This window comes from Micropterus dolomieu, linkage group LG09 (assembly GCF_021292245.1).
Source record: "Micropterus dolomieu isolate WLL.071019.BEF.003 ecotype Adirondacks linkage group LG09, ASM2129224v1, whole genome shotgun sequence".
NCBI classification, from domain to species: Eukaryota; Metazoa; Chordata; class Actinopteri; order Centrarchiformes; family Centrarchidae; genus Micropterus; species Micropterus dolomieu.
The window spans coordinates 21,386,463-21,405,092 of NC_060158.1; the positions used below are offsets into that span (position 1 = coordinate 21,386,463).

The 18,630-nt window shown below is 40.2% G+C and overlaps 1 protein-coding gene across 4 annotated transcripts in view; it reads right to left on the reverse strand.

The window, feature by feature from the left end:
• The window catches only part of csmd2 (CUB and Sushi multiple domains 2), a 253,342-nt gene that overhangs the window by 86,402 nt on the left and 148,310 nt on the right, over positions 1-18,630 (reverse strand). For all 4 annotated transcript variants that reach the window (XR_006826279.1, XM_046058105.1, XM_046058104.1 and 1 more), the window contains 5 exons: positions 17,992-18,180; positions 16,510-16,679; positions 16,237-16,393; positions 15,855-16,046; positions 11,834-11,960 (listed from right to left, as the gene is read on the reverse strand). Coding sequence is in view for 3 of the 4 variants with exons in the window: in XM_046058105.1 (XP_045914061.1) it covers positions 11,834-11,960; positions 15,855-16,046; positions 16,237-16,393; positions 16,510-16,679; positions 17,992-18,180 (835 nt within the window). In the remaining variant the exon portion in view is untranslated. The remainder of the gene's footprint in view (positions 1-11,833; positions 11,961-15,854; positions 16,047-16,236; positions 16,394-16,509; positions 16,680-17,991; positions 18,181-18,630) is intronic.

Sequence of the window (18,630 nt, forward strand, 5' to 3'; positions counted from 1 at the left end):
GTACACAGACCATGGAATTTGTAAAAGTCTTCTGCATGGTCCATTTTTCCAGTCAGTATTTTGTTTGTATTATATGGAGACTAAAATTAAATATCATGATAACAAAGCAGAAAGGGGGGAAAAAGAAAAAAATCTCAGCGTTTAGCAATATAATTTACAATTTCTAAAATGTAAAAAAAGGATGAGTCAGAGCCGAGGAGGAGGAATTACATGGATTTAATAAAACTACTTAGCATTTAAAACCAATGCACACAAGATAATAATGTGATTAAAGGGAACAATATGAATAGAGGAAAGACAAAAACATGGTTAAGGGCAGGTATAAAGGAAGGAAACAACATTTTGAAATGAACCACAGACGCCAGATCCAGAGCATTCAATAGATGTTCCACAATGTCAGTCAAGCAGATACATCTGCCACGGCATTTAATAGTTTCAGTCTAGACATCAGAAAGATGATGCTGTCAAAATATCTACCCTTCACTTTGGCGCAGACAGCTGTCAACCAGCTGGTGGTCCACTGGATGTGATATGCACTGTAGCTTTGTACGTGTGTGTTTCTGTGTGGAAATGCGGCAGGCTCAATGTAGTGGATTCATAATGATGTATTGCTAGGAGTCTTGTGTGTGAGCATGTGCAAGTATGTGTTTTTTACAGGCTCAGCAGGAGTAAAGGGAAAGAAAGTGGTATTTTAGAACAAATGAGGGACTGGCGGTAATGCTGACATGGGCCATTCAATGTAAAGGACTTATTTAAAGACAAACAGTATTCTCAGCAGCTTCACCCTAAAGCAAAGTCGTAGAAAAAAATATAAAAACATGGCCAATTTATGTCAGCTAATTTAATTTGCACTTTCATTTGTTTTTCTCTGAAGCACATGGATATGGGAATGCACTGTGATGTAGGTGTGCTCAAAATAAAGGAAACATTTTTAAAAACACACAGTTTAACATGGTTAAAACTGTGTTGAATTGAACTTGACTAACCTGCTTAAGACAAAGCAACAGTGTTTTTTTCTCCAAATGTAAAATAAATCACTGTCTCTAATGTTGCTTTAACATGCTCTATTTGGATGATGCGTTACATCTTGTTTGCATATCACAGAGCATTAAGACAGCACCGGGTGAAAATGAGCTCACTAGGGAACACCAGTCTTACCCTGGTAGTGCAGCAGTTAAAAATATACCACTGACAAATTCTAACAAAAAAATATCTAACAAAGGTATCCCAACCTTTTGAAAATTTATGATTTCTGTTGCATGCATTTAAAATTAATTGATTTATGATTCAAAGAGCTCATATAAAATATATATTGTGAAAATTACGTCATTATGAAAATTCACAGAAAACCATTTTGTCCCAAAGCAAATTCCTGACTTTAATTTCAGTTTTAATGCAAAGCTAATACCACTCACTGTAATAATATACTTATTAAAGCACTTAAGTTCAGAGAGCTTCTGTAGAGCTCTGTTCATTTTATTATTTTGTCTACAAGCTTAAGCTTGGCTCATTTTAAATCTGTCCAGAAGTAATTTTCGCAAAATCTCAAATTCAAATTCAGTGTGTTGAATGATAATCTCTGTCCTAGTCATTTTAAGGAAATCGTGGTACTTTGTGTTTGTAGTATCCTCATCCCAAAACACACACACAGAGCCCTGAGCTACTGATGATGCAGAGGAGAAACAGCAACCCACTGATATGTCGGGTTTAGCAACAAGTTTCCCACCGTTTCTGCATAATTGGTGTCAGACTCCCATTCCCATACTGTCTGATGTGAGAGCAGCAGCCAGAGGCTACTAAACAATGTGCTGCGTGTGTGGATACTGTACATAACCTACTTGACAAGTCCTGTTGCAATGCCTGTGAAAGAAGTGCACATAAAACAAACAGATGCAGACAGGCACACTGGTACACATTCACGCAAATCTACACTGATAGGTATATTTGAAGGGTATGCTGTATTACACGCTCGTACATAAGCATCCACGCCTGAGAAATAGATGCAGCAATAGAGACATACATACATACAGTACACACTATAACCCCCTTATCTCTGCAGAGCAGCACATCAAATGTTTCCAATATTCATCATCTAAGAACTTGCATAAAAACTAATCCTAGTCTTTGTAGTCATTCCTGCTTACAGTTCTTTTGCTAATATTCAGTGAAGCGTATATAATACCCTGTGACATGCAATAATCATTCAAAGCAAAGCAGTAAATATAAAAACAACACGTAAAAGAGAGAGCATTCTGAACCGGTTTAACTCTCCTCTGTACTCTTGGCCTCACACAATTACAAGGCACACCTGTGCTTTCTCTTGGGGAGCAGAGAATCGAACCCCAATGTTTTAAGTGTGCAAGAGTTAGAGAAGACACCCATATTTTGTTTAGAGGGACAGCAGTCTAAAGCTTGGAGAGATTATTGTCAAACCACTCAGTGGTTTGAACCAAACAATGGAGGTGTGAAAGTAACTCTTCTTTGGCAAATACTGCTGAGGAGCACTTTAGCAGGGCAACTGTCCCTGTAATGCACCAGTAGAATACAGCATACAGGGTGCCAAACCTTTTGCAGATGACACATTTATTATCTATTTTGGTAATGTGTTAAATTAAATCAGCAGAAATACATAAAATATATTTTCTGCAAAGATGGTGTTAACTAGAACATATATAGACAATTAAAGCTGCAAGCAGCGTTGGGCGGGCACTCGCACGTGTAGTGCATTGAGGTGTGAGGCGGCTGTGTTGCAGATTCTGGAGCTCTGCCGGTGTGGCTGTGAATTTGCCACGCACTTCGGACGCTGCTCAAAGGTGTGAATCATCACTTCCTGTGTCCCCTTTGTGGTGCTACATAGCACTTGGCGCTCCGACTATATATATAAGTTTGGTGCAGATGTGAGCATGTAGACTGAAGTTACAACAACTTTCTGTTTTATGGCGAATCATTGATTTTGGACGCCACGCCACAGGCATGCTATTCCACAAAAACTCTTTTTTAATTTGCTCTAAATTGTACTACTTGTAATCATCAATGGTGAGTGCACAGCAAAAATCTAAAGTCGGTCGGACTAAATCCCTAGGACTTCCTGTTGGGTGTCGTGCTTTGCTCCAAGAGGCTTTTTGGTACGTCTGGACATGATACATGTGCCAGAGAAATTTCATACATGTAGGTGAAACGTGCCACGGGGACTGCTTCGTTAAAGGACACTTCCTGTTGCCAGCTGGTGGCGATATGACTATGGGTGAATGTCGGCATGCAAATGTGTTCAGGGTGGGACTCTTATTAAACGTGTAAAATCTGGTACAGATCTGCGCATGTACAGTCAAGTTACAACAATTTCCTGTGTCATGGTGAAGTGTGGCCTCATCAATGTGTTAAGGGTTTTCTGGCAGTTTTGAAGTTCATATGTCCAACCTGCTCAGAGTACTACATTACAGCGTAAACTGTGTCATTTCCTGTTGCCAGCAGGTGGCGCTATGACTTTGAGTGAATACTGGCATATGGATGTGTTCAGGGCAGGATTCTTATTATACATTTAAAATGTGGTGCAGATGTGAGCATGTATACTGAAGTTAGAACAACTTCATGTTTCATGGCGAATCATCAATTTTGGCGACACACCACGGTCAAACTGGTCAACTGGTAATAACTGTTTGAACTTTAAATCGTCAGTGGGTTTAGACTGCACAGTGACAATTTGAAGTCAATCGGGCTAATTCCCTAGGAGGAGTTTGTAAAAGTACAAAGTGTTTAAATCGCCAAAAATGACCATTAAATCCAAAATGACCGACTTCCTGTTGGGTTTAGGCAATGACTCCAAGAGGTTTTTTGTATCTCTGGACATGATACACGTACCACAGAAATTTCGTACACATAGGTGAAACTTTGCCAGGGGGCTGCTCTGTAGGTGGCGCTAACAAGCTATTTTGCCACAACCACAATATAAAATATGAAATTTTTCGCGCCGCCTGAATTATGTGCTGAGTTTTCGAGCATGTTTAGGCCTCCAAAATTGAGATTACTTTGCAGAAAAAATAAATATAAGTCCTTCAGTTCCAATAGGGACCTCACATGTTTCATGCTCGAGCATAATGAACAAAGAAAATGTACAGTTGGCCAGACACCAGTATGTATTTGTGTGTAAATGTGAAGGTGGACATTGCTAGAAAAGAACAATCATTTTCAGGAAAGTTTAATGGATAAAAAAGCAGTGCTGAATAAATTAATAAAATATGAAATATTGAAAAAATAAAGAAGTAGTACAACAATAATAGTAATAATGAATAACTGGTGTTATTCTGCGGTGCTCATTCCACATTTCTCAGACAAAGAGTGAATAGGTTCTGTATTTCTTATATAACTCCAATACCAGTCCTAATACACTATAGCGCTATCTTATTTACAACATTTGGTGCATCCTGGTTAGCCCCTCCACTTCCAGCGACCAAAGGTTATGTTCAAAGCCCTCCATCCCTGTCATGTAAGCGCCTCAGGCAGTGGGATGCTTGTCATGCAAATGCTTTTATGAAACCCTTAGGTCCTTTTTACCTATGCTCCACCTCCCCATACCCTAGACAGAAGACGCTGAGGTGTTTCACAGGATTTGGCAGCATGAATAAAACAAAAAAAGCACGTCTTCTAATATGTGTACGTATGTGCCTTTATGCATCAACTATTAATGTGCATATGTACAGCATTTGTGCATTGGTGTGATGTGAATGAGCCTGAAATGCAATCTCAGAATCAAGCACCAGTCATGTGTTGGATCCATGCTTATATCTTGACAGATTCCATGTTCTAATGCAGCTCTCAGGACTGTCAGGCACCGATAGACATTATGTTCTATTTTCAGACAAATGTGGTAAAAGGAAGACAGAAAGGTACATGAAAGGAAGAGGATGAGGAGATGAGTAAAAAAGAGAAGATGGCGAAAGAATAACAGTGATGCAGGAAGGTAGCAAGAAAAGATGTTGATACTGACATGGACAAATCTATCCATCTCTTTCTTTCTTTTACTCTGAGGTCATGAAGACCAGAATTTTTTGAACCAATCCTCTTTTTTAAAACTTTCTTTATAGCCATTCCCAATTTTTCTTGTGCTCTGTGATGCAGACACTGGTGCCATAGCTAGGCAGGTTCACACTTGTTAAATGCGACCAAAATACTTCACAGCTAGTCATACAAATTTGTTCACTGCAGTGGAACTAGGAAGCTTCCACTGGGGAAAGTCCATTTAAAGACAAACTTGACACAAAAGCATTAACACAAAAGCTTGGGGAAGAGGGGTGAGGCGGAGTGGGTGGGGTTGGGAGGTACACCAAGGATGAATAAAAGGACAGGTTGAGAGAAGTGGAACTACTGTATGTCTCCCCAAGAAAAAGGGAATCTGGGTCTATGTGTGCAGTTTATGTTTTGTGGAGTCATAAGAAGCCCCGTTTTGAAGTTTACAGCTAAGGGCCCTCCTTTACACTTGTCCCCCACTTAACGAGATAAAACAGTTCAATCAAGTGTCAGAGGAATTGCCGCAAGGAGATGTGATGGGGACAAGTGGGATGGAAAAAGATTTCTCAGGTATTTTTTGATTCTGCCTTAATTGTTTTGTATTCATATGAGAGAAATAGAGAGTGAAACAGAGAGTGCAGAGCCTCTCATATGAATGCAAAATAGTCTAGCTGCAATCATGAGTCATGTGAGGAGTCTTCACAGTATGTGTATGTGTGCACGAAGATGATAAGTAAGTAGGTGTGTGTGTGTGTGTGTGTGTGTGTGTGTGGGGGGGGGGGGGGGGGGGGGGGGGGGGGGGTATGAGGCAATAAGCAAGAAGTTACATATAGAACAAACATGCAACTATCTGCTTTCTCACAACTAATTGAGATTGCATCTATAAAGGCAATGTCATGCTGAGAGTTAACCCTCGCCCATAAATGGGATCATCCTTCAAGGTTGAGACACATCCATACCATGGGTTTTAAAAGACACCAACCTCACCAGTCAGTACAACCAACACATAGGGGTTGTCTTGAAACCCGAACCACAGAAATCGTTTTCCAGTTCATGTACTGCAAGGCACATGATGTATAAATATGTATAACACGTTATCATACAGATAAAAGGTAAAACCGTTACAATTTTGTTTGGGCAGGAAAAGGTGTGAAATTAGGAAAACAAATCTGTGAGATAAAAGTAGAGGTTAAAGAACGTGCACACACATGCACACATCCTTCTGCCTGCACCATCCATTTACATTAATTCGCTAATTACTCAACCTTTTTCTTTCTTTTGTTTTTACTTTTTCTTCTTTACTTCGTATCAATAACAAATACACCTGCCTTTTATAAAGTTCCATCAAGGAAAAAAGACATGTAAAATGGAAAACTACGACAACACGCAGTAATGAGGATGATCAACAGCACATTAATGTTGTACATCTACTCATTAACACAACAACAACAAGAAAATGCCACACCTTACCCCCTCCACACTTAATTTATCAGAATATCTGAAACCTTAGTATCCTTGATGTACTTGAGAAAGCACTTGACACATGCATTGAACCATTTCTCTAACTTAAGAATGTATAGCACAACCCCAATCCAATGTATATGAGATGGGGGTGCAGGAGATTTCCACTTCATTAGGATCAGTCTCCTAGCCAGTAAAGTGGTAAAAGGGGAATACATTTTTGGGGGGTAAAGAGAAACAGGGTAAAGAGGATGACACCCCAAAGAGAGCACTGAAAAGGGTTATGGCTGAAGCTTTTGACTCAAAGTATACAAAGTACTAAAAAATAATTGTCCAGAAGTTAAACAAGGATGGACAGAGCCAGAGCATATGCATAGTTGGCAGGGTCCTGATGACATCTGTTACAGATCAGGGAGTGTGGTGCACCACTTTATATTGTATCAGGCCATGCTTTGCACAAATAGAGGAGATGTGTACTCTTCCCAGAATCTCCCAATCCCCAAACCTCATGTTACTCATCCATTCATCCATTGTCAACCGCTTATCCTGCGTACAGGGTCGCGGGGGGGCTGGAGCCTATCCCAGCTGACATCAGGCGCAAGGCGGGGTACACCCTCGAAAGGTCGCCAGTACATCGCAGGCCTCACGTTATTTCCTGCCCCAAATCTGTCTCCCAATAACTTATTCAAATCAAGTGACTCTATGCCTAAGTGTAGATTCTAGAGACGAGAAGGCACTCAACCTTATCCTTAACCATAACCAGTCTCAAATCTTTCACTTACCTGAATTTAATTCAAATGTAGAACTACCACAATTCAATTAGCTATACGCAAGCAAATACAACTTCACTGTTTGAAATGAATCCATATTTTGAGTGGTTCAAAACACAAATTGCTTCAGGAAGAAACAGAAGCACACACAAGTGAACAAACTAGAGATACATAAAAAATGAAACTTTGTTTTGGGCTGTGCAAACCCAGTGGAATATATGTGCATATTAATTTAAGACTGGGGGCACTATTTATGTGATAGAGGAAGACAAATGTGGGATACATTGCATTGGAAAAGTGGTTTATATGGATCTGTAAAGAATGTACATTATATGATGTTATAAGACTATTTTAGAACTCAGATTTTATCATTCTAGAACAAGTACAGAAAGAAAACAGACCAGAAAGAACAGAAAGTACTTCTGATCTTATCTAGAGACAAATCCTGCTGCTGCTTTGTAGACAGCAAACAAGTGAACAACTACTAAGACACTGTGACAGACCCCAATTGTGATTTGCTGAGGATATGAAGACATTTTGTAATTCAGCTCTCAAGAGATATCAATGGTTATGGAGTTCAACATTACAGTCCAAAGTAACTGGATTCGCATTGAACATTTGGTTTTCACTGTAAACTCTCCCTTTAAAGGTGTTGAGTGAAATCATACTCTATTATAACCTCTCTCTGCGTTTTTCATTAATAGAAAGCACTGTTATACTGTACTGTAATATGCAACCTTTGATGGAAGTTCACAATAACCTCAAATTATCAGTAGGTTGGATATTAATACGCACTGATTTATTGTGCAACAGAAGTATGTGAAAGAGAAGGTCATGATAAAAGAAACAGAAAACCAACAGAGGAGGGATTACAAAGCCAATTATTCATCCCCCCACAACCAAAATGAACTATAGACAGAGTTCAACTACGGGCCTAATTAGAATGGGCTCCCCGCTCTTTATTTACTGTGTAAGTCCTATTGATGCCTTGTGAAACAGTCAAAACAGCACCATACAGTATTATGACCTACACAATCGAACATGTTGTACAACATTGGAGCTCTCAAATTAGAGGGCGTGCTTCTTACTAAATACCAATTTTTAGATGAATATGTATAGCTTCATTGTTTAGTGTACCATGTGGCCTAAATCCCTCCTATGATCTCTGCAGCAGTAACCACTGGATTTTCCACCTGTGAAATGGCACACTGCCTCCCTTACCTCTATTCCTTCTATATTGTTATTATCTCTTTATATCTGTATTCCACAATCTGCCTCCCACCTATGTTCTCTTTCCATCAATAACTCTCCTGTTCTTTCACAAACTTAGTACAGTTTGATTATTGTGCTACCTTCAACTACACCATTTGATATACAAGGACTCCCCGGGCTAATGCATTGCAAAGTCTTTGCAATAATGAATTGCGAGGGTGGGATCAAAGGCATGGATATGGAGCATACCTTGCAGAGGAATGCCATCGACCCAGAGGTAGTGAAGGCACTAATGAACCTAAACTAGCAATCATGAGGGACCTAGGAATGTCAGATGTTCAAGCTATGAGACAGCACACACACACAAAAATATCCATGCAGACAACCACAGAACTACTATGTAAAATGATATGGTACAGTGAACAACAACAAAAACAAAAAAAACTATACAGTGCAGTGTGAAAGTATTAGGACATGTTTTTCATTGTGTTGGATTTATACACATTGGAATCCAAATGAAATAATGTCCAAATTGAAGCTTAAAACGTGCCTGGAACAAGCAAGTACTGGCTGTGATAAAAGCCTGTCAGAGCATTACTAGGATAGATACCAATCTTCTGATGATGTCTGTAGACATAAACTTTTAATTAAGTTCATATTGAACTGTGAAAGTACTTCCTGTCCCCTAAAATTGTTGAACTATGTTTGTAGAATGTATACAAAAAGCACTATGATTCCAATGTGCAGTACAGAGTACAGAGCATCACAACAAAGGATTTTATAGGATAGTATATATAGTACATACATGTTCCACTCTGACGAGCATGTGATGTGCTGGAAAATGTAATCCACTTTATGAGGAGAGAGAGAGATTATAGCCCTCAGACTTAAACCATCTTTTGTGTTCTCTGATTCTTCCACATGCTCCATCATATACACATGTACTTGGATTTAACAGAATGCTCCTTGTGGAGCACTGTTCCTTAAATTACCTAGGCTTACAAGATTATTACATTAGTTTACATTGCTGCTTCAAGAAAATGCCTAAACACAGTTAATATTCTGAATACATTCAACACACTTTGCTTGATTCTTCAGGCTTAGTGGCCATCCATTTCAATGATGTCAAACATGGAAGTTATCATAAGCATGTTGATATTTGACTGACACTGGTCTTAACATGCTTGCAGTCCTAAGTAGGATAGAGAATAACAGTAATAACACCACGGTTAAGAGTACAATATTCATCTTTATCTTCTTAAAATGTATAGTATGCACGTATGCACACACACACACACACACACACACACACGCCAGCCACTTTATTAGGTACACCTGTTCAATTGCTCGTTAACACAAATAGCTAATCAGCCAATCACATGGCAGCAACTCAATGCATTTAGACATGTAGACGTGGTCAAGACAACTTGCTGAAGTTCAAAGCGAGCATCAGAATGGGGAAGAAAGGGGATTTAAGTGACTTTGAACGTGGCATGGTTGTTGGTGCCAGACGGGCTGGTCTGAGTATTTCAGAAACTCCTGATCTACTGGGATTTTCATTCACAACCGTCTCTAGGGTTTACAGAGAATGGTCCGAAAAATATAAAATATCAAAGTGAGCGGCAGTTGTGTGGACGAAAATGCCTTGTTAATGTCAGAGGTCAGAGGAGAAAGGGCAGACTGGATTAAGATGACAAAGGTAACAGTATCTCAAATAACCACTCATTACAACCAAGGTATGCAGAATACCATCTCTGAATGCACAACATGTTGAACCTTGAAGCAGACGGGCTACAGCAGCAGAAGACCACACTGGGTACCACTCCTGTCAGATACGAACAGGAAACTGAGGCTACAATTTGCACAGGCTCACTGAAATTGGACAATAGCAGATTGGTTGCTTTGTCTGAAGAGTCTCAATTTCAGCTGCGACATTCAGATGGTAGGTTCAGAATTTGGAGTAAACAACATAAAAGCATGGATCCATCCTCCTTTGTATCAATGGTTCAGGATGGTGGTGGTGGTGTGGTGGATATTTTCTTGACACACTTTGGGCCCCTTAGTACCAACTGAGCATCATTTAATCACGACAGCCTTCCTGAGTATTGTTGCTGACCATGTCCATCCCTTTATGATCACAGCGTACACATCTTCTGATGGCTACTTCCAGCAGGATGATGTACCATGTCACAAAGCTCAAATCATCTCAAACTGGTTTCTTGAACATGACAATGAGTTCACTGTACTTCAATGGCCTCCACAGTCACCAGATCTCAATCCAACAGAGCACCTTTGGGATGTGGTGGAACGGGAGATTCGCATCATGGATGTGTGTGCTATCATGTCAAAATAGACCAATATCTCTGAGGATTGTTTCCAACATCTTGAAAGTATGCCATGAATGCACATTTTGACTTAATTATCCACAGCACTTGCTGCCATTTTCCTGCAGTTCCTGTGTTTTTGTGTATAGCTAAGTTGCTTGACCTTGTTTCCATGTCGGCGGTATGGCTTTTTGGCCACCAGTCTTCCATGATGACCACTGCTCACCAGACTCGGGTGGGTGGGTGATGGGTATACCAGGGTCCCACTGTTTTTTGCCATTTCTGAGCTGATGGCACGGCTGAACATCTTCCAGTGGTGAAGGGGTGTAAGCATGATGGGTCTTTTTATCTGCTGCAGCCCCTTTCTTTGTGCTTCAGCTTGGACAACACAACTGGAAACCTCTCTGCCTTGAAATTTCTACCAGGGAGAGACCTGCTGATGCAGTAGAACTACCTTGTGTCTTGTTGCTCTGCTCAGTCTTGCCACGGTGTATGACTTCTGACAGTCTGTCTTCAGAAACCTCACTTTGTTAGCTGACTTTAGCTGTCCCTCAGCCAATTGCATTCCTCCTACACAGCTGTTTCTTTTTATGTTAATGATTGTAGTACTGAAGGCAAAAAGGGGTCACACCAAGTTTTTAATTGATTTAGATTTTTCTTTTGTTCACTCACTTAGGATTTTGTTAATATATAAATATAATTGATTAACATGTCTATTAGCATGTGTATAGCATTCTTACTTTACAGCATTCACCACGCCTGCACAGTACTGTATTAAAGCATAAAATAACTTATTAATTTAACTTCCTTCGGTGTAGTCTGAAACCTAGATGCTTGGAGGTGGCATTCCTCCTCACCCAGAAGTAACTCAACTATAGCACAATAGCAGCTCTTTGAAGATTGATTACACAGCAACCTGTAAAAGTGATGAATACCACTGCAAAAAGGGGGGCTAAATTGGAAGTATATTGAAAGGTGGTAGATTGAAAGAAAGCTTGGAAAAGAACAATGTAATCAGAAAACTACAACGCACGAACAAGGAAACAAAGAGTGTGTTCAGACCTAATAGTGCTTCCAGGGGCCGCCTCAATGGTCCACATACAGTGCAGGTTGTGCTCATATGGAGCTGGGTAGCCCGGAGACAGGATACGACCAGAAGGCTCGTCCTTGATGGCACCCCCACACTCCGCTACAAAGAGGAGGGAAAAGAGAAACAGAGAGATTAAGGGGGTGAATGGTGAGTAGGAGTAAAGGGGGTAAAACATGCAAGAGCAAAATAAGTACAAGCTCATCAATGATCTGAAAGTCAAATGAAGAAAAAGTTAACATACTTAACATACCAGAAGCTGCATCATCCAACTTCCAGTAAAGTGCATCATCAGTTTCCTCTCATCATTATTAATTATTGACATAGTAGTCATATGCTCAAATGTGATGTGCTTTATCATCTTGTTTGCAATTTGAATGATGGGAGGGAGAGCAGCCAACTTAATATACTCTATGTGTATCTCCTTGGCTCAGCAAAGGCAATCCACCATCTCAACCAATGACCTCATCCTGTTGCCTTTGAAAGTTGATGGACTTGTTGACTGAACAACAACATTCAATATATTAGACTCAAGTTCAGTGCAACCTTTAACAAAGACTTTTCGACAGATAAGGCAAACACTTCAGTATAAGTTCAGGTATCAGTCAGGAAAGCTATATAATGCACGTTTGTACAGAACAGATACAAAGTTGCCTTAATGGAAATATTGCTGATATCTACTGGGCAACATGGTAGACAACAGATCATACCAAGAGAGTGGAAGACTTTTCATGAATCACTTGAATGTCACTGAGGGTGCTTACGGATGCTGTAGTTGTGGTAGTAGTTGACAATATGGCTTCTAGTATCATATCACATTTCAACAAGCCTCCCCACCGCACCCCCTCCCTGAGGTATACAACACACATCCAACAACAACATAAACACACATCACTGGAACTACAAAGCAAAATTAGAGGCCAAAGCTTTTTGTCAAGAACAGTGGGGAGTTTTTTTTCAGTCTCAAGTAATGAATTGCCATCAGAAACGCTCTGTGACTGAAAAGCAATTTTCAGCCCCCCCTTCAATTACCACCTCCTACCTTATCCAAAAGTTAATGAAAAAAAAAAAGTTCCCCAACAACATCTGACTTCAAGTGTTTTTTGTTCACAATTTTGAGGCCATCTCAACTGACAAGAGGAGGATAAAAGTGTTCTTGTTTCTTTTCCTTCCCCTGAGAGAAAAATATATCCTTCAAACAGGAGGAAAACGGAGGAATCATACTCAGGATGATGGGTGTGAAATCCATCTGTGGCAAGTAGACCCTGTACTGAAATACAGCAACAATGGCAGACACACACAAACAGAAACATCCTGGCAAGAAGGAAGCCACTAAGCAACTAACTACATACAAATACTGCAGTGTACACACATACAGGGTAACAGACCATCAGACAGGGACAAGCTGTGGCTTCTCCATACACATTGGACAAAAAAAAAGCACCTTCCTTTTGATAAACATGTATTTCCTCATGTTTGCAAATAAATCTTTCCTTTGTTTCTCTCTGTGTCTCCCTCCTTCAGACTCTCCATCTCCCTCACGCATTTAAACAGCAGTGATCACCAGGGCTGGCCTCTGATCATTTTTGCTGTCAAAGCATAAACACATGAAACAATACACATGCACACATCGGCACATACTGTAAATAGACTACATGCTTAGTTGCAAAAAATGTCTTAAAGATTTGACTGTCATTTTTGCTTTTACTGTCTTGGAAGGAGGGGGAAAATATACAAAAATGAACATATCAATCTTCACACTGCTGAGGTTTTAGTCTCTCAAAGTTCCCCCCCCCCTCTGTTATGCGTGTTTCGTGGGGTGAAAAGAGAAGACGGTGATCTATCACAGTAAGACAAAGTCATCTCTTTCTTCCAGCCTTATGACCTAAGAAACTACTGCTCAGTGCTGACATGACAGTGGATCTCCCTCAGCTACTCTACCCCTCCAGTATCCACATACATCTTTCTAAAACAACTCAGGTTGTGCCTCTATTTTTGTCTTACCTTCTTCTCAAAGTAGATTAAATTTCCCCCTGTACAAGACAACGTGCATGTGCATGATCAAATTATATGTGTGTGTCTTGTAATTTATGGAAATGGAACATTGAACATCTAGGAGACTCCTTGCAAATCAAACATATAACATTTTACTGAAGCACCATACAAAAACTATGTACTGTCAGTTATCCATTATATGTAGAAATGTGTGGTGAGCTATAAAAAAAGACATTTATATGTAATTATCAAAACTGACTATGCACAAATTAAGTGTCAATAGCATACAACCAGTTTTACAACTAAACCTTGCAACGTTCTTCTTCTGTGACCTTCAGGATGTGAACTCTCCCAACTGTTTTCAACTCATTTTCATTTCCCCCCCTTCCCTCCTCGCTATACCCTTCCCATCTGTGTTCAGTGTGTCCTTGGTGCTAGAAAATAATCCCACCATTACAAACACAAACAGTCCCTCATCTGCTCCCAAATTCACTCTGGCTGTTAGGCCATCATCTGCAGTGAAAGGGGCATGGGGAGGACAAACGTGTTCAGAGATATACAGTATGCTGAATGTTTTTTGTACCCAGACATGAAATTACCTGTCAGTTTGGGTTGAAACCGGAGCCAAGCAATATTATTCTAATCACCTTGGCTGATGTCAAAAAGCAGTATCCTGCCTGTTTTCCTTACCGAGCTTCTGGCTGGCTTCTGAGAGACTGTCAAAATATTGCCCAGGAGAAGACTCAAAACATTGCTTTGGGTTTGTTACCATGACACCATATAGGCAGCATGTGTGTGTACGTATGTCAGTTTAATAGTTTTGAATATAATAACGTATACTATTTGTGTCAGCTGGCAAAAAGTTAAAGGTGAACTCAAAATAAATTAAAAAAAGATCAGATTAGTATAGCCTCTGCTAAACGTTAATGGAGAAATGATCTCTGTACAGTTGACTTTCAAAGTCTTTCCACCTCCGACAGCTAGGGGTTAAAAACCTGTCTATGCAGAATTAAATTCAAAAATGATGCAATATGAATATGAGGAGCTAAATAGAGCAGAGTCATTTTCAATGAGATAACGCTCTTAGCTAAAGAGCTAAAACAAACCACAAAACTTTTCTAAACCTGCACTGGCAAAGAAAAGTATTTTAAGAATAATTTTGGTATTTTAAACCTGGGCCCTATTTTCACATATTTTGGTGTCAAAATGACTAGTACTTGGTACAAAATGTTTTGGTACCTGTGCAACAGATGATTTTAGACAGCAGCTGCGAACCAGCTGCAGTGGTGGCAATTGCGCATGTCAAAATTACATCCACAAAAAGTGCTTGTTTTTGCCAACAACAGGCTCAGACTTCTATACAAGGTGTCTGACAACATCATGCAGAGGATCCCTATGAGTGACTCTCGGTGACACCAGTTGTTGCAAGAAGAAGCCGGTGGAAATGTGAGTCAGTGTTGGAGAGGCAAAGTTTATTTCCTAATGTTACTCCAACATAACAAACTCCTCTTATAAAAACTCTAAAATACTTTAAGTACACTAATGCCCTGTACTTGAATAACATTTTGAAGCACTTGTCATTTATTAGAGTATTTCCATTTTATGCTACTTTAAACTTCACTAGACTTCTTTGACAACTTTAGCTACTAGTTAGATTTCATTTGCAATTTTTATTCCATATAAAAAATTAGTTCATATAGCTTTTCTCAACTGACTACCAACAAAATGTAAGTTATTTTGCTACAACTTGGCCAGCTGCAACATTAAACTGCTGCTTGCATGTTATTGCATCATAATAATAATAATCCAACATGATAATGTTCAGAAAGTGGTCATTCTGCATAATGAGTACTTTCTATACTTTTGTTTACTTTTGTAATGCAAAACAAATTAGCTACAAAATTAGCAGAACCCAGAATTAAATTGGCAAATAAACTAATAATTCTGCCAACAGCATAGACACACTTGATCCCAAACCCCTTCAAGGAGCACTTGACTCACCAACACACAGTGGGAGGGGGCTGTCCCATGCCCTCCTCTCCCCCCTCAGGCAGGTGAGCACCTCGGGGCCTTTCAGGGTGTAGCCTGGGTCACAACTATACGACACAGTGCTGCCTGCAAAATGACCCTTGTCCTCCCGCTTATAGCCAAACTGCGGAACACCTGGATCCTCACATTTCACCAGCTCAAAACCTTGGAGAGACAGAGAGGGGAAATGGAGACAAAAGGGTTAGGAATGTATTGAAGAACAAAGTGCGAATGTGATCTGTATGTGTAGGAGGCAACAAAGAGGGTTGGAGAATGAGTTTTAAGCAAACAAACTTTACTAAAATGTAAATATCAAATGTAAAGAAAGGTGGGTGCGTGTTTGTGTGTCACTCACTAATGAAGTGCAGTTCAAAGCCTTTACTGGTGTTATCCGCATTGCTGATGAACTCCAGCCACATGGAGCTGGAGGTGGAGTTCAGGGTTGTGTCTAGCAGCTCGCTGCCTGTAAACACCCCCAGCAGACGAGCCTTATTACTGCTGCCATCAAAGACCTGGGAGGGAGAGTGGGAGGAAGCTGGATTGAGATGATCAGGTGGGCATTCACAGATACACTAACAAGGCTGCATACACACACACGGGGAGGGCGCAACTCCCCCCACCCCCTCACTTTGAGCATGTCATCCTCCTCCAGTCTGAAGTCTCGCGCTCGTAGCTGGATGCCTTTGCCCGGCTGCGTCTGGATGGAGTAGATGCACTCGTGGTTGTTGCCGTAGTAACCGGGGTAGTTGGGTGAGAGCAGCACCCCTTGCATGCCAGTCACGGATGAGCCGCATTCAGCTAGAGAAAAAGAGGGGGAGCAGAGAGAAAGAGAAGGAGAGAGGTAGGGAAAAGGTGGTGGTGTTGGAGAGAGCAGAGGACATGTCAATGGCTATATGCTTGAAACTCAGAGTGTATTTATTCATGCTATCATGCATAGGGAGATGGGAGAGGTGATGGGGAGAAGAATATGGTCAATGACTGTACCTGAATGCTGAGTGGCACATCATCATAATCGCAATGCAATCTGAATATGATTAACAGTAATTTCAACTCCATTTGAAAATTGCCTTTTCTGAATCACATCAGGGAAACAGTGGAAAAGTAAAAAGGTGGGGCAAAGTTTTCTACAGAGTTTTAACTTCATGAATGCAATGAGGTAAGATGAGGTGAGGCGGTGGGACTTAAAATAAGGCTGAATATGATTGCCAGAAGTGTAACAAAATGTGTCACATCACTGTCAACCTTTAAAAATTTGCATTTATCTTGAGGCAAAAAAAGACCAAGAAACTACAAACTAGCATCTTTATTCCTACAGATAAATATGTAATGAGAACACGAGCAAACCATTTTATAAGGAAATAGCTTGACCTACTTTACACATGCCTAAAAACTCAAAACAAAAATTTAGAAACAAACCAGATTTTATTGCTGTGGGTGAGGAAAATAAATGTGACTTTGGCAATTTGTATTTATTAAACTGCAATTACTGGTATTAGACTGTCAAAATCATAATAACTTATTTTAAATTACTTTATGAGTTTAAAAACCAAAAACTGTGCAAGTTGTGAAAATACGCTCATAAAGCAGGTCAAGCTGTTATGTTTTTAACAGTGTTTTGGATATGCTGAAAAGAGCCATGCTAAGGACAAACACGAGCAGGTCAATCATTAGGACACAATTCATTTTCATTATCAACACACTACTGCAGCTCTTAAGATTTGGTGCATTATAGAGTCAACATACTGACCTAAATCTTTGCAGTTTGACTAGTCTTGTTTCCCAGGAATTAGCAACAAGCAACATCAATAATTAGCATATTTCATCTCTTTAATGCCATCCTCATTAGAGCTGCTGCTCCACATAATTTGGACAAAGTCAAAAAGGCTGTTTCTGGGAAGCTATCCAACGAAGAGACAAAATGTGGGTGGATGGAGAGGTGATGACGTTGAGGAGAATTGAAAGGAAAATATGTTGTCTTCCAACGTGACTGACAGTTTTGTACATTTCTGAATGGGTGGGTGTATGTGAAAGGGCTAGTGTGGCAATGTGGCATTGTGAGGAGGGAAGAGGGGGAGTGACAAAAGCCAAAATAAAGCATGTGACCACCTACCAACACACCTTGGCAGAGGGGAGCTCCACACCCGCCTCCTGCCCCCTAAGCAAATCACCCTCGCCGGACCCTCCAGTCGGTAACCCGGAAAACAGGAGAAGATGAGGGCGTCGCCCACTCCGTACTGCAGGCCTTTTCTGGTACTGTAGGGTGGGATTCCAGGATCCTCACATGGCTCCAAATCATACTCTGGAAAAACAGAGAAAGAATAACAAGAAAAGGTGTAAATGTATGTAATGTTCAGAAATACAGGAAATATCATGTAAACTGTGTCTTTGTTACGGTCTGTCACATCACAGTCATGTCCTACAAAGTTTAAACATGTGTAAGTGTAAATTGAGCTGATTAGGAATTCTGGCACGGTTTGAAAGGCATTACAGACATTTTTACCCACTGATAAATAGGAAGGTAAACGATGCTTAAATTAATCGAATGTCCTCAATGTCCAAGATCTGATCCAAACAACATAACACCAAATTATTTAAATGAATAAAGCATCATGTGCCTTTGAGGGGCCATTCCGAGTAATATATCTCAACATTAAGACCTCCGTCTGTTCAGCCATAGCTCTTCATCCTTCCTGTAAAGCTAAAAATGTTGGTGGTTTTTGGTATTTCAAACTGCCAGTGAGGGTCTATT